Here is a 23,762-nt window from a genome sequence, read left to right on the forward strand (position 1 = left end):
GGAGCTGCTCTGTCACTTTCCCATCTCTCAGCACTCAGCACGACAGGCTCAGTGCAGGGAGGTTCTGCACCAACCTACAGCACTGCCCTTCCCTCTGGAGGCACACACTCCCTCCTTGGGCTACATGGACAGCACACAGTGTGGGACAAAGAAAAGAGATCCTCGAGAGGATCTCCAGAGCTAGGAAATGGTGCTGAGCAAAGCAGTGCAGACAAGCTTTGAGGCAGGGGAAGAGCAGCAGAAATGTGCCAAAAAGGACTGGGGGGGATGTAAAGAAGGGAGTGCTTGGAGCAGAGTCTTTCCAAGGCAATGAAGAGCTTTAAGTAGTTGTGACCCATTGCCAGACACCGAAACCTCTCTGCTCTCCCCCAGAAGAGGGGTGCAAAAACAATCAGCCTAAAGGGTAAGCTGAGAGCCAGATGGCACGAGGATGTGTTCAACTCACCCACTGTCCTGGGGAGTTTCAAACAGGGCTCACTCCATGACCCAAAGCTACAAGAGACAGCAGGGCCTTGCTGCATCCGTCACAGTTTGGATTCTGCTCTTCTGAGAGGACAAAATTCCAATTTTAAAGGGCAACTGTACAAACAGGACATAGGAGTATTTATATTCCTCTCCAAACAGCGACACAAGCAGCAGGGGTCTAGTGGTGATTTATGAGGTGGGGATGCTTCTTTGAACTGGATGTGGATGGGGGTTGCTCTCGGGACTGGGAGGAGCAGACCAGGCTGGCTTTGCTGAGGAGCTCTCCCAGTGGCCCAGGTGGTCCCAGCTGCTGGCCACTCCAAATGAAGCTCTCTCCTTCCATTCTCCCTCTCTCTCACTCACATACAAACTCAACACACCAGAGAAGGCCATTTTTCTTTTATTTATTTCCCAGAAGAGCTCTTCCTTGCACTTTTCAGACACGATACAAAACAAGCAACAGATCTTTGTTTCATAGACAGAAACAGTTTGTTGGAGTATAAAGAGTTACTGGTGATCGTTACTGAAGAATGTTGGCTTATTCCAGGGGCACTTCAGTATTCCTGAGGAATAATCATTGATTTCTCCTTCCTTCCCACTGGGATAGTCTTAGCCATTAGTCACTGTTCCTGTAAAGCAAGAAGGCTTAAGATTATTAAAAAGCCATTTGGGTTCCTTACATGGAAGGTGCTGCAGGATGTAAAGCAAGTCACAAAGCTCTGTAACATTTCCAGAGGGTAAGGGAGAGTTTCACCCTTTGCTAAAGCAAGAGGTTGTACATGGAGGAATTAAGCAGCTGTTTTCATGCATAACCCTCCATTCTGATAAACTGAATACTTCAAAAAACCCCACATTATTGGTCAGGTTAACTCTTCACAGGCTGAAGAGAAATCAGACTGAAATCAAAGCCAAAAGAGCAACAGGAAAGGCTGCAGTTGCCTTTTGTGTTCTTGCACATCAATATAAATCCACATTCCTATCAAAGCACAAGATGGTGAGGTTTGGGTGATAATACAGGCTAAATAACCTGAAAATAGGATATTCTCCATTTTGCAAGGAAATCTAGGCTGTGTAATTCACAGCCATAGCATTTTGAGCCTTGAAATAATTGTGACATGTTGATTTTAAATCCTGCTGAAGTCACAGTGAAAACCACTTGATCAAATTACTTAAAAAGCCTCAGAATATTCTGACCACAAATTAGAACTCTGCTGCACTTTAAGTATTCTTCTGGTCTAGATGAATGGCTCCTGCACTGGGGCTGGGGTTTCATGGTGGAATGTCTCACCCAATGGATGGGCAGTGTGATGACCCAAGTTACAACAGCTGCAAAGTCACTGGGACATGATTCAGTATCTTGAATGTGCTCTGTCCTCTCTCATTCTGACTCAGGACTCAGAATTAAGAACTTGATCCTGAAGAATCAACAATCCCAGCTGAGTTACCTGCTCTGACCTCACAGCTAACCATGACCTCCCTGAAGTCCTTTCCAACTCGAGATCTCCTCTGATCCTGTGACCTTGACAGGCTCAGAAAACTAGAAATCATTTTGACCAAGTTACTCCATGTTACATTTCCCTCTAATAAAGGCAATTTTCTTGCAGATTCTATCTTTTTGACAAATTAGCATTTGAACAGAACTCATCTTTGTAAAGGAAATCCTACAAAGTTTAGTTATAGCAAATTTGTCTAGGGAAAAAAACCAGATGAGTGATAATGCAACAATATCTTCCATGTTTCTAACCAAGAGAAATGAAATAACTGTGTTGTAATAACCCTGGAGCCATTACCCATGACATGACATTTGGGAGGGAATTAATGACATTAACCATTTAGATGCCTTCACCTGTGTTTTCCCTCTCAGCCTCTTTGTGCCAGAGACAGCCATGGAGACAGTGCACTGGAAACTATTTGTCCTGTGCCATGCACATCCTTGCAGTTAGCTCATGCTTCCAAGGACCTCCCTGCTCCAGATTGATCCTTAATCCAGAGAAAATCCCTTCCTAGGGTGACCAGACACTGTTTTGGGCTGCCCAACCTCCCTAGGAACAAGCATCCCTGAATGATGCTCTCAGAACATGTGAGCAGTGCATTCAGCACTCACATGAAGCCACAGACTTGTCACTCCAGCTTTTTTTGGGAGACATGAACTGGAGGAACACCCTCAGGATGGTGTGGATTACTAACACATTTTAATGTTAACACATCCAGCCAGAAGAACTACAGATTTTTTATTTTGGGCAGTAGCTGGCAATGCTGATCAGCTGCATCCAAGGCAGTTTCTCTACACTGCTCTCCAAAGATTTTAATTGTTGGAGAATCTTGTTACTGTTTCCCTTTAACAGGCAGCTGGAGAGAACATTTGCAAGCAGGTATTTCTGGTGGGGCTGCAGGAGGCTGGCCAAAGCTCATCTGCAAAAAAGTAAAAACAGGAGGACTGTAAAAAAAGTAAAAAACCTCATCTACAAAAAAAGTAAATCAAGGAGGACTGGGCTCAACTTGCAGCTCTACAAGCACCAGGAGAAGCCTGGAAATGCCTGGAGGCCTCCTGAGCAGGCAGAGGAGTCACACAGGAGGGGTTTCTGCACTCTGGGCCCTGCATGAGAAGCTCCTGGCAGAATATTTTACCTTGGTACTTTCTGAAGTATCTTAAAGTTCCTTAAAGTAACTGTAAATATGTGCTGGTGATGCCCCTGCACCAGAGGCACTGAAACCATTTAACCAGGCCATGGCACTGTGGATCCAAAACACAGACTCACATATTCCCTTTGTTTCCAGGTGCCACAGGGATAAATCACCATGAGAACAGACCCAGCTGTGACACATGAAGAAATTAAGAAAACACTAATGGAGTCAGTTTGTGGACTGGTGCACTGCCGCCAGTTTGTCACTGCACAAATGGTTCCAAATTAATCCATTCTTAAAAATTTGGTAAAATATTTTAAAACATTTTACTTCAGTGTTAATACTGAACTCATTGAAATGATCTTCTTCAAAACTGTACAACTACTGAGTTAATACTGAACTCATTGAAATTATTTTCTTCAAAATTGTACAACTACTGAGTTAATACTGAACTCATTGAAGTGATTCTCTTCAAACCTGCTTACAGGGCACAACTACTACATTACTGTGCAGACAAACAAGCCACAGAACTTACAAGTGATCAGTGTCTTCATATTGAAAAAAAAACAAACCCAAAACCCAACAGAAGATCAAAGATCTGCTTCCACAGGCAGATCTACCTGAAGTGCCTGATGTGACTCTCAGTTTCTTCCCAGCTCATCTCTTTTAAAGTCTGAAGAACCTTAATACCAGTTTAGTTTTTCTGCTTTTCTGACATGTGTTTTTATTGTGTTTTCAGGTTGTGGGAAAAGCTACCTGCAGGATCTGTTAAACTAATTCCATTTATTCAGTGTGGTAAATCCACTGTTAAACACACAAATATTAAAGACCAGGGGAACATTCCAGCTCTGGCAACACAAGTTTCTTCCTAGCAGCACTGCTCTGGGAAAGGCAGAGGAATATCCATGTAAATGGATAATCTGCCCTGTAATAAAGCAGTCACCAAGCAGTGGCAGCAGCATTGTGTGCTGGTTTTGCACAGCCTGGTTTTGGTAGCAGGGAGGGGGCACAGAGTGGCTGCTGTGAGGAGCTGCTGGAAGATTCCAGCGTGTCCAGCAGAGCCAGTCCCTGGTGGCTCTGAGGATGGAGGGACAGGCTGCTGGCCAGGGCTGGGCCACTGAGAGATGATGGGAATGCCTCTGTGGTAACAGACTTGAGAAGAAACCAAACTAAAGGTGCACAGCTTTTCTTCTAGCCAGAGGAGAGGAGGAGGTGAGAACATGTGAGGGAAACAACATGGAGACACCAAGGCCAGTGGAAAAAGAGGGGGAGGAGGTGCTCCAGGGGCTGGAGCAAAGATTCCTCTGCAGCTGTGGTGAGGCCAGGCTGGAGCAGCTGTGCCCCTGCAGCCCCTGGGGATCCAGGGGGGATGCAGATCCACTCACAGCCTGTGGGGATCCATGGGGGATGCAGAGATCCCCCCACAGCCTGTGGGGATCCATGAGGGATGCAGAGATCCATCCACAGCCTGTGGGGATCCACGGGGGATGCTGAGATCCCCCCACAGCCTGTGGGGATCCCTGGGGGATGCAGAGATCCCCAGGAGATGCAGAGATCCACCTGTGGCCTCTGGGGATGCACAGGGGATGCAGGGATCCCCATCAGCTCCTGGGGATCCCCAGAGGATGCAGAGATCCACCCACAGCCTGTGGGGATCCATGGGGGATGCTGAGATCCACCCTCAGCCCATGGGATCCACAAGGGATGCAGAGATCCACCTCCAGCCCATGGGATCCCCAGGGGATGCAGAGATCCACCTCCAGCCCATGGGATCCCCAGGGGATGCACAAATCCCCCCCAGCCCCTGGCAGAGGTGCCCACCCTGCAGGTGGTGGATGCCTGGAGGGGGCTGTGCTCCAGCCCATGGGCAGGGCCCTGCTGCCAGGCTGGAGCTGCCTGTCCCTGCAGGGCTGCACCCATGGCAGAGTGACCCAGGCTGCAGCAGTGCTGGGAGCACTGTGTGCCCATGGAGGGACTCACAGGGCAGAGGGCTGGGAGAGCTGCTGCTCATGAGAGTGGATCCATGCTGGAGAAGTGTCTCCTGTGGGAGGGACCCCAGGGTCTCACAGGGGAGGGGAACAAAACCTCAGGTGATGAACTGAGCAAGATCTCCCCCCTCCTGTCCCCCTGTACTGGGAGTGGGAAGGAGGAGTGGGCTGGGGGAAAAAAGGTGTTTCAAGGCCTCATTTTACTTCTCATTATCCTCCTCAAATTATGTCAGTAATAAATTCACTTTCCAACTCGAAGTTGAACTTGTTTTGCCCTTGAAGTGTTTTTCTCCCGGTCCTCATCTCAACTCATGAACCTTTTGTGATGTTTTTCTCTCTCCTGTGTCTCAGCTGTGACAGGGGAGGGTAACCCAGGCTCTCCTGGGTGCCTGGCATTGGGCAGTGCCAAACCAGACACGCTGATACTTACTTTTACAAATTTACCATGGAGAAGATATGGAGACTGGAAGTCGTGTTGACAATTGGAATAAGCCATTCCTAACCCCATCCCTGACCCAAATGCAATAGGCCATGTCCTTCCTGTGGGAGAGGCAAGCACAGAGCAACATGTGAAGTCAAGGAAAGCTGTTGTTATATATTGTTCTGTAAGCACCAAGAAAAAACAAATTACTAGAAGATGCATTCTAGTTCTAAAATCCTCCAAACCAGCCCACTACAGAAGAAGAGGAACAGTAACATGTTTAGAATTTAACAGAAATTAATGTGTGAATTCAAGGTATTACTGAAACTGATTCTGTTTTCAAGCCCTGGTGAGGCTGGCACAAACTGATGTCTGGGCACAGCCCCAGTGATTTGGCTCAGGCTCAGCCATTCCAGGATCTGAGCTGAGCACAGGGGGAGCTCAGGGAGGTGCCAGGGGTAACAACCTTGTTACACAACAGCCAGAAGTTTTGGGAACTCCATTTCATGGAAAAGACAGGCCAAACAATGGCAGAATTGGTCTAACAAGCTGATTAACTTCTATTAAGGCTCAAAGGCTTCTAGCTGCACCTCCAACAGATGGACAGAGGGAAGCCAGGCAGCCAAGATTAATTAATAAAATTAAGAGGGTACTTACTCTTGAAGAAGATGACTGAGAAAACAATTCCTAGTCCAAATCCAGCACCTGTAAGAAGAAATGCAGCAGGTGAGGACAAAAATAAAGCAAAGTCATGGAAAATGATTTAGTTCTTTACAGTAAAGATTCCAACTCAGGAATCTCAGACTATGACTATCCAGCTACATGTTATTTCAGCACACCCAACCAGAGAGTTCTTACATAAAAAAACTGAAAAAACCAATTGTTGTTTTCTTAAGTAACTGTGAGCAGCTTTAGAATCCCACATATGTAATAAGTACATGATCAGAAATCCCAACATATGAGTAAGTTCACATTAGAATCCCAACATATGTAATAAGTACATGATCAGAAATCCCAACATATGAATAAGTTCACATTAGAATCCCAACATCTGTAATAAGTACATGATCAGAAATCCCAACATATGAATAAGTTCACATTAGAATCCCAACATATGTAATAAGTGCATTATCAGAAATAGCTGGGGAAAAAAACAGACTCTCATCCTAGAGAAAGTTCCTGAATTTCTGTCACCATCTCCAATGTGGAATTAAAATTTATTTGGCTCATTGTCAGCAAATGAGAAACACTTTAAATGAAAACTTATTGTGTCCTTGAGCTTCACATTGTGCAGATGAATATCTCATTGTATTTCGTTTATCTCACTCCTTTAAGTGCTTCAATGTGTGTCCCCAGGGCAGCAGAACTTTGAAGCTTTGTGTTACCCTATACCTTACAAAGAAAGCTCCAGGCTGCTTATCTTTCACATCCCCAACATTCATTATGGAGCATATTTAAACACATTAGGAATGAATGACTTTTCACATCCTTATATTATACACAGAAATAACTGCAGCGGTTGAAACAAAATTATTCAGCACCACTAAAAAAAACTCAGCATATTTAAAAATAATCTTTCACTTTCCTTGAAGGTGAGGTAATGATTTTGTGTAAAACGTCAGGCAAGTCTGCAAAACTCCTCTCAGACCCAATAAATATCATAGTGAGAACTTCAGGCTGAGTGGGCAAATTCTACCTTTAATTATGTCCAGTGAAGAGAAGAATTTTAGATAAGGCACGGAAGTACAAAAGTTTGAAGAAAGAAAAAAAAGATCAGTCCTGCACATCCTCATTAAAAAAACAAACCAACAGCTTCAGGTTTATGGTGCAGCAAACACGTCCTGTTATAAGTTTCAACTCTCTCCTTTCAATACAAGAAATGAAATGTTATGAGTTTGCTAATTAAAATACATCATTTTTTTATATTCCTAAAAGCACATGGTCCTGTTGAATGCATTAGTCAGTGGGCTGAGTACAGAACAATGCCAAGGAATCCTGTACTCTCATGGCATATAGGATGCTGGGGTTTTTTTTATGTTTCTTTGTGCTCTTCAATTTTTTTTCCTTGTAAAAAGTACGTTGATAGTTTCTAGTGAAGAACAGATTAGCAAAGAATACTTGACATCCTCAGTAATTAGGATGCACCACCTTGTACATTAACTGAGCATCCCACGGTTTTTGTTGACGATAAACCCCTGAATATCAGGACAGAGGTAAGCAAACATGATCTGAGCAAAGCACCCCACCTTCACTCTGTTAGCACTGTACTCTGTATTTACTGAGAGCTGGAAAAAGGGTTGCAAACCCTTTTCACTTTACTACAGATCTGCAGTTGTGCCAGAGGTAACTGCTTTACCAGCTCATTACAATGTGGAGTAGGCTCACAAAACATGCAGGGAGAGCTCTGACTGCCTGCCAGGCAATCCTGACATAACCCCCCAGCCATCCCAGAGCTGCACTGAGGGTCAGGCAGTGATCATTAACACCCTGATCATTGCACAGCTCAGGGAAAGCCTGGGGTACTCAGGTGTCTGCTCAGAGCCCGGGGGTTTGTGCCTTTCACACTGTGAGGGACTCCTGGAGCAGCTGATTCAGAGCTGTGCACTGAGCAATGCCCACCCTGGAACAGACACCGGGCACAGCTCAGCCTCCAACCCCCAGCAGAGCCCTCCTGCCCTCCCTGTGCTCCACTCACAGTCTTTGTGCCACCAAGATAATGACCATCCTGCAGGAGCCACCCTGCTTGGTGCCCTGGATCCTCTGCCAGCCCATCCCCACAGCCTGAGCTGGTCAGCCTTGGGCTGCTCGGAGATCCACGGGGGATCCTCTGATGAGGATTTTCTGTGGGCATTCTCTCTGCTCACAAGCACCAGGACTGTCTGAGGTGCCCAGTTCAGTTTTGGGCTGCTCAGAGATCCACAGGGGATGGATCCTCTGATAAGGATCTGCTGGGGGGATTCTCTCTGCTCACACAGCACCAGGACTGTCTGAGGTGCCAGCCCAGCTTTGGGTTGCTCACAGCTGATGAGGATTTTCTGTGGGCATTCTCTCTGCTCACACAGCACCAGGACTGTCTGAGGTGCCAGTTCAGCTTTGGGTGCTCAGGGCTGATGAGGATTTTCTGTGGGCATTCTCTCTGCTCTCACAGCACCAGGGCTGTCTGAAGTGCCCAGTTCAGTTTTGGGCTGCTCAGAGATCCACAGGGGATGGATCCTCTGATGAGGATTTTCTGGGGGGATTCTCTCTGCTCACAAGCACCAGGACTGTCTGAAGTTGCCAGTTCAGTTTTGGGCTGCTCAGGGCTGATGAGGATTTGCTGGGGGGATTCTCTCTGCTCACACAGCACCAGGACTGTCTGAAGTTCCCAGCTCAGCAGCCCTGCCATGAGGGAGCAATCCTTGTCCTACACTTCCTGTCCCTACAAGATCCCCTCTGCCAATCCAAACAGCTTAGCTAATCAATGAGAAATGATTTACAGGATGACAAATCCTGCATCATCTCCATGCAGAGCCTGGGCAGTTTCTAATGTCACCACATTTTCCATGTCACCAGACAAACCCACACTCCTCTCACCAGCCTGGTGCTGAACTGCTCTGTGCCTTAACACAACCCTGCACTAAGGAAGCAGCTATAATTAATACAGTTTCTTTCCATTTAATTATCATTATCTTGTATTCTCTTCACCTCCCTGAGATGTCCTCTGACATTACAGCCCCTCTGTAAGGGCTGCACTCACTGCCATCACTGCTGCTTCCTGTTGGCCATGGGGGAAGCTGCAGGATACACTTAAAAGGTGAAGAATTTATTATTTATGTCAACTGCAATTCAGACTAAGTCTAAAACACAAACTAGGCCTTCCCCCACACCAACACCACTGCTAAACAGATGTGGTCCAGCATCACTGGCTTAGGAAAAGCTACTCTGCCTTAAGGAAGCTTTTTCTGAAGCAGCTCATTTGAAAGGATTGTTGTTCTTCATGCAAATGCATTTTTGTGCAATTTCAGAGGCTATCACTGCACTTTATTCCAGCTGTAAGGAGTCTACACCAACAATGAGTACCAAAAATGATGAGAGGACAGCTAAGACCTTGCATTAAGTAATGAAAATGCTACAGAGAAGTGAAGGAGGAGATCTGACAGCTAATGGGTTCTGGCCTTCTGTGCAGGAAAACAGCTTGAAAACAAAGCCAAAAAAAGCACCTGAGCTTTCTTAAACTCACAGGCAGCTTGGGTCACCCCTGTCCTGAGGCACAGCCTGTGATCACAACACCTGACCATGAGGAACACCAGCCTGGGTCACAGCCTGTGATCACAACACCCTGACCATGAGGAACACCAGCCTGGGTCACAGCCTGTGATCACAACACCCTGACCATGAGGAACACCAGCTCTCCCCCCACACCAGGCACTGCATGCACAGCTTTTGCTCTTTTTTATTTGTGTTGAACAGTTAGGAGCTGGTTTTAACTCAAAACCAGAGCCTTCAGCTACATTTAATTCCTCAGCCTGTCTGGCTAAGAACCTCTTTCTGTGGGAAGTTTGTCACTCATCCTCATTCCACTAGAAAGTATTTGTGGTTATGTGGTCATTTCCTGTGTCTCCAAGACCAAGGGGGAGCAAAACCATCTTGCCTCGGGAGCAAAGCAATGCATTTCACTTTAATTCTATATAAAGTTACAGCAGAGATAAACAATGGCAGAGCTGCTGATGACTTTTACAGGTTGAAGTTCTCACATGCTCCATTTCCTCTTAAAGAGGCAACATGTCTCTTCAAAGAGCCTCCCACCTGAGCAGGGGATGCTCCAGCTGTTCCTCCTAGAGATCAGCACCTCCAGGCCAGCCTTTAACTCCACAACAATAAAACATGAAAGGTTTATCTTACAATGAAAACAAACGAACATGGCAAAGCAAAGGGCTTGATCCACACCAGGCACATTTTCCCTCCCTTTCTTGCCCGACAGATTTTGGAGGAAAAGGCCACAGGAAAGAGTACAAGCCATTTTTCACCTTCTCTGACAGTTTAAAATGTTTAACTAGAAAAACAGCCTCTTCCAGCCCACATTCATCACTGCAGCCTAAACTCATTTACAGTGTCAACAGGGGACAGGACACTTGTGGGGACACCTCAGCCCTGCTCCCCCCATGCAGCACAGCCACCTTGAATTGGCATTAGGCAGCAAGCCCAGGCACCAAAACTTTTTCTTTCTCCTTTTTTGGCTCCTCCACCTTCCAAGAAAAACCTCCCAGTGCCTCCAATCAATCTAACACGCAGGAGAGCACACGCTGTATACCCAACAGGACATCATAAAAGTGTCTCAGAGAGAAACACAAATCTTCAGGATGGGCTCCTGCCCTGCAAGAACATCTGGGAAAAGCTTTTTCTATAAATTGAATCAGCAGTCACTCCAACAGTGATACTACACGGTTCTTCCCTGGGCTACCCAAGTAGCTGCAGGCTGAGGCAGCCACTAACACAGCCACACCTAGATGTACTCTGCTCCAGCAGCCTGAAACTTAAAATAGAGGGATTAAAATCTGCTCACTGACATCTGGCAGATGTGCTGCTGTTACTATAGCAGCTGGAAGCTTTTCAATTACTTAATCCCAAAATGAAAACTCTTCTTTTCCTTTGTCATTCCACACACACCAACACAAAACTGAGAGCTTCAGCCTCCAATCCCACTCTGACAAGATCCAGAAAGAATTGCTCTGTAAAAATGTGGAGGGAAGCTGCCTTCATAACCAGGGCCCTCACAGGGCAGCACTTAGCACCAGTCAGAAATCCAAGACCATGAAATCACTTATTTACAGAGAGAATTCATTTTAAGCAGACTCTCTGCAAGGTCTTAGTGGCAGGAATCAGATTTTCTTCAAACACCAACTCTGAAGCTTTCATTCCCATCTCCCCTGTGGTGTGGATTGTTTGCAGAGCAGACAGAAAAATGAGCAGGGACACGAGAAGAAAACACAGTGAAATTATAAACCAAGTACCCAAGAAAGAAGCAGAAAAAAAGAGAGTTTTGTTTTATACCAGCATCTGACTGCAGTAACAGAGAAAAACTGGAATAACAAAATATTAATATCCAAATATCATTATAATCAAAAATCCCAAGTTGCTTTCACCCTGAAGCACTCAGGGTCAGGTCAAGTGCTGCCCAAAGGCAAACCCTGGGTAACAAACACCAGCACTGCTGCAGGGGCACTGCAGCAGCACCAAGGGACATCTGTGAGGTCCCAAGGAACCACAGTGACCCCAGAAACTCCAACCTCACAGCCCAGGGACACCAGAAACTCCAACCTCACAGCCCAGGGACACCAGAAACTCCAACCTCACCACACAGTGACCCCAGAAACTCCAACCTCACAGCCCAGGGACACCAGAAACTCCAACCTCACCCCACAGTGACAGCAGAAACTCCAACCTCACCCCACAGTGACAGCAGAAACTCCAACCTCACAGCCCAGGGACACCAGAAACTCCAACCTCACAACCCAGGGACACTGCACAGAAACTCCAACCTCACCTCACAGTGACCCCAGAAACTCCAACCTCACCTCACAGGGACACTGCACAGAAACTCCAACCTCACAACCCAGGGACACTGCACAGAAACTCCAACCTCACCTCACAGTGACCCCAGAAACTCCAACCTCACCTCACAGGGACACTACACCAGAAACTCCAACCCCACACCACAGACTGGTGAATGAACTGTGAGACCTGAAGGCACAAATGTTTTCTCCCTCCTTTAAAAGGGGAAGGGGACAGGAGTGGAAGCTGCTCTCACCCAGTGCAGCTCCCCTGTGAAGGTGGCACAGATTTCCCAGAGAAGCTGGGACTGCCCCATCCCTGGAAGTGTCCAGGGCCAGGTTGGACTGGATGAGCTTTAGATGCCTCCCACCCCAAACCTTTCTGGGATTCTGTGATCAGTGATGCACCAAGCTTTTAGACAAATCAGGGCTGTGCTTGCTTTAGAAGCTCCTGGGTAAGAAATCAGCAATTTTCTCATAACACAGAAAATGCCCCTCTGACAGGAAACTTTATCTTATCTTACTGCAGTTACACGTTCTGCTAATAAAAACAATAGCATTACTGAAAAGAAGGATTTAGCAGGAGTAAACTCCACTCTCAGGGCTTTTGCAGCCCAGCTGGGAGGGCTGGCAGTGCTGCTGCCTCACACCCAGCCAGCACAGGCTGGCCAGCACTGACGTCTGCTGGCCCAGCTCAGAAACAGAACTGGGAGCAAGGAGAGTTTCAGGGGTGTCTCAGTGGCAGGAGTGAAGGTGTGGGATCTCAGCACCTCAGGACTGATGTGCAGAGTGACCGAGACCACCCTTGGGGGGCTCAGGAGTCCTGGAATGTTCCAGAAGTGTCTGGTGGCTGGACTTTGATCCTGCACGGGAGACGACACCTGTATGAGGATGGGAGGATTTCACTGGGTGAATGGTGAAGGGATAAGTTAGTTAGAGTGAAACACAGGGTTTAAGATTTCTGTACAGGGGGGTCTAAAGAAGTAAGATGGAGGAATTGGGGCGTGTCCTCTTCTTCTTCTTCTTCTTCTTGGCCTCCATCTTCTGTGGTGATGTTGGCACTTTGGGATTGGTTATTACTAAAAGTGTACTGGTTAATAAGGGTAAAAGGTATTGGGGAAAAATGATAAATATTGTATACGTAATTTTGAGTATAAAGATAGGTGACCGCCCCGGGGGCTCTCAGTGTGCTCATGGCTGGCTGCTGAGCAGACTCTGTCAGGCCGAGAGAAAATCTTTTAGATAAACAATTAATAAACACCGAGACCGAGAAAAGACCTGAAGCCTCTTCTCGTCCTTTGAAGCGCGGGCTGTCCAAGGCCACCCCGGGCCTTTCCAGGTCATCAAACAGCCAAGAAACTGACATGAAGGGAAAAGGAGCCTGATCCTTCTCAAACCTCCCCCTGTTCATTTATTGTCACCAAAGATGTGCCAGCAGCCCTGAAAGGACTTTCTCAGATAATTGTTTCTGATATAAAAACCAGCAAAGTCTTGTTCCCACCTAGAGCTGTGAGTTCTCAAGGAGCAAACTCCAGGATATCACTTGGCTGTAGTCCCTGTTGTTGGAATTCATAAAATTAGAGGGTTTTTAAGAAATGGTTAAAAAAGAACAGGCTTCAGACTGAAGTTTTGTTAGCACTGCATGTCTCAGGTCACTAGTCCAAATTGTCCTGTTCTGTCCATAATTAGACATAGTTGGCACAGCAAGTAAATTCCTCAGTAAGTGTAAAACATTGGACACCTGTCCCCTGGGCACTGCCACCCCATGCCACCTCCACCAAAGGCAGAGCTGGCACCTCACCAATGCTGAGGTTCAGGAAGTTGGGGTGTTCTGGGCTCATTTCCCTGGAGCAGAGCTCAGGTTTGGGTTTTGCAGGATATTACTGCACCTGAGTGGGTCGCAGCTGGTGATAGAGAGACGGTGAATCTTGTATCTTGATCAGAAGGCTTGATTTATTAAGATATTATATATAATACATTATGACTATACTAAATAGAATATAGAGAGAGGTTTGCAGAGCTGCTAGCTAAGCTAAGAATAGATAGAAAGAATCCCAAACAAAGTTGTGTCCAGGGACTCAGTCCCCTAGCTTGCACTGGTGATTGGCCCTTAATTATAAACATAGGAAATGAGCCAATCAAGGTGAATCCTATTGCATTCCACAGCAGCTGATAACAATTGTTTACCTTCCCTTCTGAGACCTCTGCCTTCCAGAAGACACAGAAATCTGAAAGAAAGGATTTCTGTGGAAAAATGTCTGCGACAGCAGAGGCTGCAGGTGCATTGCCACAGCTCTGCTCTCAGGCTGCCTTGGTGGCTCCAAGTGCCACCCAGAGCAGGCTGGCACAGCTGGAGGGGCACAGCCCAGCAGGGCACACCCAGAGGCAGCCAAGGCAACAGCAGGGCACAATGCACTCAGGGGACACCTGGGCTCCTCAAGAGTTTCCTGGCCTTTCCTTCCAACAGAAGACAATACCTTAATTTGTAAATGGACATTGCATTCAGAGCTCTGCTAACAGCATTACTAAAAATCGCTGTCAGATTTTGGACTAAAAGCCTGTTCTCAGAACAGCACTGCCCACCTCTTCCAAGGAAAACATTTTTTATTGTCTGTGCTGCCTCCCTGCACAGCCTGAGCCATGAGCAGCTCATATTTACACTACTGGCTCTGCTGCAAGACACAACCAGCAGAGCTGGATCTTCTGTGAGACCAGGAAAAGCTCACACAACAACGCAGCTGTGTGCTCACAGAAAATCCATGTTCTCCAGCACCAAAAACAAAAAAATAAAACCCCAAAGGAGTTTGGAACAAACCTTCTGGCCTGGTAGCCAGGACTGGATGGCCATGATACAACTGCCAAGCAAAGAAACACTTCAAAACAGGAATTTCAGGATTTTTGTATATTTAGACAAAGTCTAATCCAGTTTTCAGAAAGTGTAATCAAGTTTTATCATTATATAGACTGACTTTATCCTACTCATAACCATATGAAGGATTATTTAAAAATACTGACATTACAATCCATACAATGATTCTTTCTGAAAGATCCAATCTGTGCAATGACACAAACAATACAATTTCATCCCTGCCATTAACAGAACAGCTATTCAAGCAGACCAGATGATGAAAGGCAGAAGAAATGATGTTAACAGTTGCAGAATTCAAAGTGCCCTTTTCTTTTTAAAAAAATCCCTATTAAATGGAAATTAGAAGCATTTTATTTTCAGATGTCAAAACAGAGGATTAGAGGAAAATGAAATCACTACACTGGGTTATTTACAAGCTTCCAGGCTGAATTCTGGTCAATCACAGATATACATCAAAACATTTCTGTCCTGAAAAAAAAAATGAACTTCAACACAGCAACTTCACACACACACACACACACACACACACACACAAGTCAAGAAGCAAACAGCTTCCCTAGGATTACCTCCAGTATCAGGAAAATTACAGCCTTCAACTCATTTAAAACAACAACAGCTTCAAAACAAACCAAGGCATGAGGGCACATAAACCTCCCTCTCTTCCACACTGCCCTTTATGGCCTCTCTGGCCCCTGGAAACAGCACATAATAATAATTTGTCCAAAATTACAGCCTTTCAACAAAAAAACACCTCTGCCAATCTTCTGGGAGTAATTGTCCTTCCAAATAAACAGCCATGAACTCTCAATCAGTTAAACAAACCAACCAACCCTTTGAACAGGGTTGGGAGCCTGCAGGGTGGAGGAAGACCATGGCAGTGTTTGCTTCATCAGCCTCCTCTGCAGAGCTCTACTGAGGAAAAGGAAGAATGTGGAGAGTTTAGTTCAGGCATGGCTTGAAGAAAAAGGTTATGAAGCTATGCAATTGAGAGAAAAGTAATAAGTAGTTGTGAAACAGTTCTCAGCTTGACTTTTATAAACAATTAAACTTTTTAAAGCATCATTGTATAAACAATAAAGTTCTCAAGCAGTCTTCTCATAACAAGTGTAACACTTTTTCTGGGAAAAGATGGCACCTTGAGAACAGATGTAGAAGTTTTGGAAACCATTCATATCATAGTGAGAACACTAGTTTTGTTTTGTGTAAACAATCAACAGTGTAGTAAAACAAAAAGTGTAGTTAGAATTTTCTTTGTTAGCCTATCATAAACCTGTATTTTAAAATATGCATGAAGTTCGTTAACGCTATTATTTAAGCTGGCTGATCGATCAATAAATCAAGTTGGATGCATCAAAAGATTAGTCGTTCTCCCCTCACTTCAACAGAAGAATTGGCTGTGAAGGCTGGAGAGGACACAGGGACTGTGCAGGGTTTGCAAGCTGGCAAGGAAAAGCAAGCCAGGCCAGTTCAAGTCTCTGTTCCCACCTGCCAAACAACCAGGTTTTCTGTTAGAAAGTAACAAGGAGTTTTCTGCATCAAAATCAGAATGACAAAAAGGAACAGAAAGTTAAATTATTTAAATGACTGCTGGGTGAAAAGCCCTGAGGATGGTGCAGAGGCAGCAGGACCTGGCTATCAGAAACCTCCAGGTCAGCTAAGAAAGCACAAGCCAGCCCTCTGCACACAAACACTGAGCTCACAACTGCCTCTGGAATGGCAGAGGAACAAAACCCCCTGGGTACAGCCTCCTCATTAGCAAAACAAATAAATATCATGCTAATAAAAACGAGGTGACCACCAGCTCCATGTAACAATGGCTCAATGTTCTGAGCAGGCATCAAAAGGTTCAGCTCCTCTGTAAATGAAATCCTGTCCTAACAACGCCTGACAACATCCTCTGTTTGGAGCTAACAGGAACAAGTTAATACTAAATTACAAGATCCACACAGGTAGTGACCAAGAGCTCAAAACCATAATACAGCATTTCAAAAGATGCAACACAAGATAAATATTTATTTTGGAAGCTTTAGTGGCAGGAGATCAAGTTTTTTTCAGGAGCCTGGTCTCCAACTAAAACAGGATTGCACAACTCCAAGCAGAGCTGAGGACAGACCCTGCCTTACCCAGGGAATCCTGATGGGCTGAGGACAGGCAGCACAGCCCCAGCTGGAATTTAAAGCACATTTTTGCTTTAAAATAAAGCCAGCCTGGGAGCTCAGCCTCCCCTTCTCACCCTTTTCTGTTTGCCATGTCCCACCAGCCCTCAAACCAACCCACAGGAGTTATCTGTCCACAGCTCTCACAGACACTGGGAAATGTTGTGAATGCACAGCTCCAGGAATTCAGTGCTTTATTTAGAGAATCTGCAATGGGAAACACTGGGCTAATCACAATGATTGTTTCTGCTCCCTGGCTGTGGCACTTGGGAGGGATGTAAAGGAGTGTTTGGGAAGGAAATTGTGGCCACCAAAGGGAAAGGCTGACAAAGTTTACCAAGCCCTGTAACAACTAAATCCTCAAGTAACAAATTAATTTCTTTCCTTCCTTCTTTCCACCCTTGGTAATTTATATTGGAAACTCCAGCAAAGTTTGCAGTAATATTACAAAACCAATCAAGCCAACCACTCACAGTTTTAATGTCCCAGCAGAGAAAACAATCATTCCCACTGGGATGCCACAGAAAAATGTGTGTTGTCAGCACACCATTCATGCAGGAGGCTGCCAGCACAAATGCTGCAGCTACTGATCTGTCGGGAGTTTAGTTCAAGCATGGCTTAAAGAAAAAGGCCATGAAGCCATACAGTGAGAGAAAAGTAAAAGGTAGTTGCAAAGCAGTTCCAAAAGCAGTTCCCAGGCTAATTACTACAAACAATTAGGCTCTCTCATGCATCACTTTATAAACAATAAGGTTCTCAGGCAGTCTTCCCATAACAAGTGAAACACCCTCTCTGGGAAAAGATGGCACCCTGGGAACAGATATGGAAGTTTTGGGAACCTCTCATATCACAGTGGGAACACTGGTTTTGTTTTGTGTAAACAATTAATGGTATTGTAAAACAAAAGGAGTGGTTAGAGTTTTCTCTGTTAGCCTATAATGAACCTGGATTTTGGAATATGCATGAAGTTTGTCGACGGAAGGAGAGCAGGACATCAATTTGATCATCACAGGCCCAATTTTATTGATCAGTACGGCGGGTTAAATACAGTTCATAATGAGCTTCATACATATTGCAAAAGTTGAGCTCAGTTGGTCAGTTACATATCAGCACCTACGCTGTTGTGGTGTGCTGTAATGTCCCATTTTGGCCTTCCAGGTCATCCCCCCAGGTGTGCCTATACCTCTCTCCCTTCCCCCTTGCCCCCATGCTGAGTGAGTCCTGTCAATCAGGCTGAACATTCCAGCAAGGCGTCGTGTGGTTGGTCAAGTTCAAAGGATGCCCCTATGCCCAGGGGTCATTGGCCTGACTGGGTGTCATCTTCCCCTGAGACCCTGCCCCTCTCACCTGGTTGGTGGCTCACCTGTACCTCCCCTCCCCCTGTCCCTGAGCTTAAAAAGGTGATCAGACCATGCGGCCGGGATTCTGTTGGAGCAGTTGCTCACGTTCAGACCTCTGTAACCATGGAATAAACCTCTGGACATTAAACCTCCAGCAGAATCCTCTCCTTTTTCTCTTCACCATCGCCTGAAGCCATTCCTCCTGAGGTAACGGGGTTCCAACAAGCCTGGACTTGTTCAGTGCCCAGCTGCAACCACCAGCAAGCCAAGGTATCTCTGGAGTGACACACCGCAGTTGCTGCCTTTGGCCCAGCAGCGAGGGTCAGACTGGCCCAGGCACAATCTAACTGGGAATATTGGGAGCCTATTTTCCAATACTACGCCTACTTCTGCATTCCTATGGTTCTACTTTTGATACTTTCTACATATTCTCAGGATATATTCAGGAATAATCTCTACTCCCTATCCTCATGTTGCAGCAAGGTCACTGACTGCTGACCTCTCCTTTCAGCTTGCTGACTGCTGACTTTCCTCCTTCAGCTTAACCAGCGGCATTATGTCACAGAATCACACAAGTTCAAGACTGGAAGAGACCTATAAGATCATCAAGTCCAGTATGTCAGTATGGCCTTTCTCAGCTAACCAATTATTAATAAATCTCTCCACAGAAGTTCGTTAACACTGTTATTTAAAGTGGCTGATCGATCAGTAAATTGGAGTTCGATGCATTAAAGGATGGTCGTTCTCCCTTCACTTCAACACTGATCCACTGCAAAAGCACAAAACCAGAAATGTGCCCTGCCACAGGAACAGAACCACGTGTGTGAGCCCACCCCTGGCTGTGGGGAAATAAAGAGAGGCAGCACAGGGGACCCTTGTTGTCTTCTGGAGCAAGGCAGGCGACCTGGTTCTGAGGATCAGCACGACAGCCCACTCTCCAGGGCCGCTCGGGCCAGTGACACACACAGACACCAATGTGGTGGACGGTCAAATGGCGTTTGTTACTTCTTCTCGTGGGGTCTTATAGTCTAAGTGGTCTCTACATCAAAAGGGGGTTTGTCCTTCTTATCTATGGTTAGTAAGGAATGGAAAAGTACTGGGTAATTAATGGAAAGTTATTGGCATTACTGTTAGTGGGGCAACATTCCTAGGGTAATCTCTTATCTTAGAGGAACAAAGGTGTGGGATCTCAGCACCTCAGGACTGATGTGCAGAGTGACCGAGACCACCCTTGGGGGGCTCGGGAGTCCTGGAATGTTCCAGAAGTGTCTGGTGGCTGGACTTTGATCCTGCACGGGAGACGACACCTGTATGAGGATGGGAGGATTTCACTGGGGTGAATGGTGAAGGGATAAGTTAGTTAGAGTGAAACACAGGGTTTAGGATTTCTGTACAGGGGGGTCTAAAGAAGTAAGATGGAGGAATTGGGGCGTGTCCTGTCCTTCTTCTTCTTCTTCTTGGCCTCCATCTTCTGTGGTGGTGTTGGCACTTTGGGATTGGTTATTACTAAAAGTGCACCGGTTAATAAGGGTAAAAGGTATTGGGGAAAAATGATAAATATTGTATATGTAATTTCGAGTATAAAGATAGGTGACCGCCCCGGGGGCTCTCAGTGTGCTCATGGCTGGCTGCTGTGCAGACTCTGTCAGGCCAAGAGAAAATCTTTTAGATAAACAATTAATAAACACCGAGACCGAGAAAAGATCTGAAGCCTCTTCTCGTCCTTTGAAGCGTGGGCTGTCCAAGGCCACCCCGGGCCTTTCCAGGCCACCTAAACAGCCGAGAAACCGACACAAAGGGTCCTGCCTTTCCGTGACATCGCGTGGTTTTCCACAGAGCCTTTTCCCTATCTACCACAGACCCCTCTGGGCAGCCTGCTGGAAAACAGCAACTTCACTGAGCTCCCTCCTCAGCACCCTGGTGATGCCAGCACTGGGAATGCTCAGAGCAGAGCCCAGAGCACAAGGCAAGGCAGGTTCTCGTTCTTCTGCTGCCCCTTCAGGCTGCAGGAAAACACCAAATCCAAATGAAAGGACACAGCAGAGCCAGGAGGGCAGGGACAGACACCAGGGTGAGGGCAGGGGACGGGCACCAGGGTGAGGGCAGGGGACAGGAGGGGACAGACACCAGGCTGAGGGCAGGGGACAGACACCAGGCTGAGGGCAGGGGACAGGAGGGGACAGGCAGCAGGGTGAGGGCAGGGGACAGGCAGCAGGCTGAGGGCAGGGACAGGCACCAGGGTGAGGGCAGGGGACAGGAGGGGACAGACACCAGGCTGAGGGCAGGGACAGGCACCAGGGTGAGGGCTGCACACACCTGAAGGCCAGGGCTGTGCAGAGGGAGCTGGGCAGGCTCCAGGAGGGGCCCATGGGAATGCCATGAGCAGGATTTCCCTGCAGGAGGGTCAGGACAGCCCCCAGCAGGAATCCAGGCTGAGGGATGAAGAGGAGCCCAGGAGAGGAGCAGCTGGGGGTGCTGTGGGTGAGAGCTGGGCACAAACTCCTCATGCCCTGGGTGAGCCCCCAGCGTGGGCAGCAGCAAAGGGGGGACCCTGCCCCTCTGCCCCACCCAGGGGAGAGCCCAGCAAAGGGGGGACCCTGCCCCTCTGCCCCACTCAGGGGAGAGCCCAGCCCTGGAAGGCCCTGGAGCTGCTGCAGAGAGCCCAGAGGAGGCACCAGGATGAGCAGAGGGATGGAGCAGCTCTGCTGGGAGGAAAGGCTGAGAGAATTGAGATTGTTCAGCCTGGAAAAAAAGAAGGTTTTGGGGTGACCTCATTGCAGCCTTCCAGTACCTGAAGGGAGCTGCCAGCAAAGAGGGAAAGGAACTGTTTGCAAGGGCCTGGAGACAGGACAAGGGGGAATGGCTTCCCAGTGACAGAGGCAGGATATGGTTGGATAATGTGAAAAAATGCTTCCCTGGGAGGATTTCCCAGAGCAGCTGCGGCTCCCCTGGATCCCTGGCAGTGCCCAAGGCCAGGCTGGGCAGGGCTGGGAGCACCTGGGACAGTGGGAGGTGTCCCTGCCATGGCAGGGGTGGGACAAGATGAGTTGTAAGGTCCCTTCCAGCACAAACCACTCTGGGATTCTGTGAAATCAACCCTGCATCCACTTCCTTCAGCCTCCAGGGCAGAGGATGCACAGGATCCTGACATTACAGCTGCAGCGTGGAACAAGTTCTTGTTTATAATTTGGCATACTTAATATTTTATGATAAAGCAACCAATGCTATGGAAACATAAACATGTCCAGATATGTTTGTCAGACAAACCTGAGTAGAATTTCATAAGGAAAAACACTGCTCTGGAGCACTTGACACTTTTCAAAGGTCTGCTATAAACAATGGAAGTTTCAGTTTACTTAAAATTATTAAACATCTTTTCTAATGGAAAAGTATTAGGCAACTAAAACCCCTGAGCTCCTCATCAGCTTTCAAGCACAAGGCCCCTGCAGCCTCAAGAAATAAACATTCCCATTTCCCAGATATTATTTATGGTTCTAAAAGAGACATCTGCACCAGCAGGGAACGACACGTTGTGTCAGACACTGCATTTGAAGATTTGGCTTTGTAAACACATTTTGTGAAGCCACAGGCGGTGCCTGGTGTCACTCCGCCGGCGGTCACAGGGTGAGCGCGGTGCTGCCACCAGAGCCACCACCCCTACTCCTCACAGCGCTCGGGGAAACCTCGGCAATGCTTTGCTGCAGAAAACTGAGGCACATAACTCTCACTTTAAGGACAAATAAATACGGGAAAAAAACCACCAGAACTGTTCCCCTGCTTGGCGAACAGGCAGAGCTCAGGGCTGGGACAGGGACGGCGCCTCTCAATGTCACACTCCACACGCTGTACAAGTGACACGTGCCAAAGCCCTCAGCGTGTCACGCTGCCTATCGTCTTTAACAAACGCAGCCCCTCGCACACAGAGCGGGGGGAGCAGCTCCGCACACACCGACCCAAAGCCACCGGAGCGGGGGGAGCAGCTCCGCACACACCGACCCAAAGCCACCGGCGCCGCAGAGCCGGAGGCCGGGCACGCCGGGAGCCGTGGGTGCCTGCCCGCCGCTCATTCATTCCGCCCAGATCTCCTCGGATCCCGAATTCCCGCGGACACCGCTCGCCCTCAGCACCGGGAGCGGCCCGAGGTCAGAGCCGGCCGGAGCGCGGTAAGCCGGGGCCGGGCCGGGGCGCAGCAATGGGAGCGGGCCCGCCAAGGGTCCGAGCCCGCGGCCAAGGTCACCTTGCCAGGCCCGCGGCCGCCGGCTCTGCCCGACGCCGGGGGCAGCCATGAGGGCGGATCCTCCGGACACCCCGAGCCCCTCGCGGGCTCACAACCGCCCTAAGGCGAACCTGGGGCGGCGGGGGACAGCGGGCCCCGCGCCGCGGGGACACGCCGGCGGCGGCTCACGCGGGTTCGGGGAGCCCGGGGGGACCACCACCGCTCTTCCCCGGGCCCTCCCGCTCCGCCGTGTCCGCACCGCCCTTACCCAGCTTGACGGCGGAGTCTGCCACACACCGGTCCCACTTCCTGCCCAGGTCGCCCTCCGACGCCATCTTGCCCGTCCCCTCACCTCCTCCCCCGCGCAACTCTCGCGAGAGCTCGTGCTCCACCTATCGGCCGCACCGGCAGGTCTCGCGAGGTTTCGCTGTCGCTGCCATGGCAACCAACTGGAGGGTGTCATGGCCGCCGCGCCCGACCTTGGGCTCGGCCCGAAATCCCCTTTTTCCCCGTAGGATCCGGCCCAAACGCCATTTACCCCCGTAAGACCGGGCTCGCCACGTCCCCAGCTCCATCTCTCCGTCTAGAGCTCCCGCTGTGTCCTTGTTAGCCCTCGCCTCCCTCAGGCTATGGCAGCATCCCTCCCTCCTCGCAGGCGCCTGTGCTGGGCCCGCGCCCGCCGCGCCCCTGCCCGCAGGGCTCTCGCCTCAGCCATGGTAAGAGCCGGGCCGTGCTGCAGGGCCGGGTGTTCACTGCAGCGGTGGGTACAGCACTGCACACACACACTCCCTGCAGGGGTTCCCTGTCCTGCACAGCTCCTGTGTCCCCTCAGCAGGACAATGACAGCCCGGGAGGGTGGCAGAGCTCCGGACAGGTGCGCAGGGAGCGCGGGGAGTCTCCCTCGCTGGAGACATTCCAAAGGCACCTGGACGCATTCCTGTGTCACCTGCCCCAGGTGTGCCTGCCTTGGCAGGGAGGCTGAAATGAGGGATCTCCAGAAATCCCCTCCAGCCCTAATAATTCAGGGATTTTGACTCTCTGGCCTCGGCTGCTCTTCAGGGCCTGAAATGAGGTGCAGGTGTGTGACAGCTGGTGTCAATCCCTATCAATATCCCAGCAAGAGCAATCTGGGCCCCCCACATTCTTGTTTAT

At 48.3% G+C, this 23,762-nt stretch overlaps 1 protein-coding gene across 1 annotated transcript; it reads right to left on the reverse strand.

The window, feature by feature from the left end:
* Nucleotides 1–854: 854 nt before the first annotated feature.
* Nucleotides 855–22,977, reverse strand: MICOS10 (mitochondrial contact site and cristae organizing system subunit 10). Its single transcript, XM_058039546.1, has 4 exons — nucleotides 22,879–22,977; nucleotides 6,157–6,204; nucleotides 5,509–5,618; nucleotides 855–1,094 (listed from the first exon to the last, which is right to left on the reverse strand). Exons 1-4 carry the CDS (start codon nucleotides 22,943–22,945, stop codon nucleotides 1,086–1,088), a joined length of 234 nt encoding a protein of 77 aa, XP_057895529.1. The 5' UTR covers nucleotides 22,946–22,977; the 3' UTR covers nucleotides 855–1,085.
* Between the last annotated feature and the right edge of the window lie 785 nt (nucleotides 22,978–23,762).

This window comes from Melospiza georgiana, chromosome 22 (genome assembly GCF_028018845.1).
Source record: "Melospiza georgiana isolate bMelGeo1 chromosome 22, bMelGeo1.pri, whole genome shotgun sequence".
Taxonomy (NCBI): Eukaryota; Metazoa; Chordata; class Aves; order Passeriformes; family Passerellidae; genus Melospiza; species Melospiza georgiana.

Bases quoted from the DNA above. Each gene is read 5' to 3' on its own strand.
- MICOS10 (XM_058039546.1), bottom strand. From the start codon at position 22,945: ATGGCGTCGGAGGGCGACCTGGGCAGGAAGTGGGACCGGTGTGTGGCA. The intron at 6,205-22,878 runs GTAAGGGCGGTG...TTCTTCTTACAG, and splicing joins AGACTCCGCCGTCAAGCTGG to GTGCTGGATTTGGACTAGGA. The intron at 5,619-6,156 runs GTAAGTACCCTC...CCTCTCCCACAG, and splicing joins CTCAGTCATCTTCTTCAAGA to GAAGGACATGGCCTATTGCA.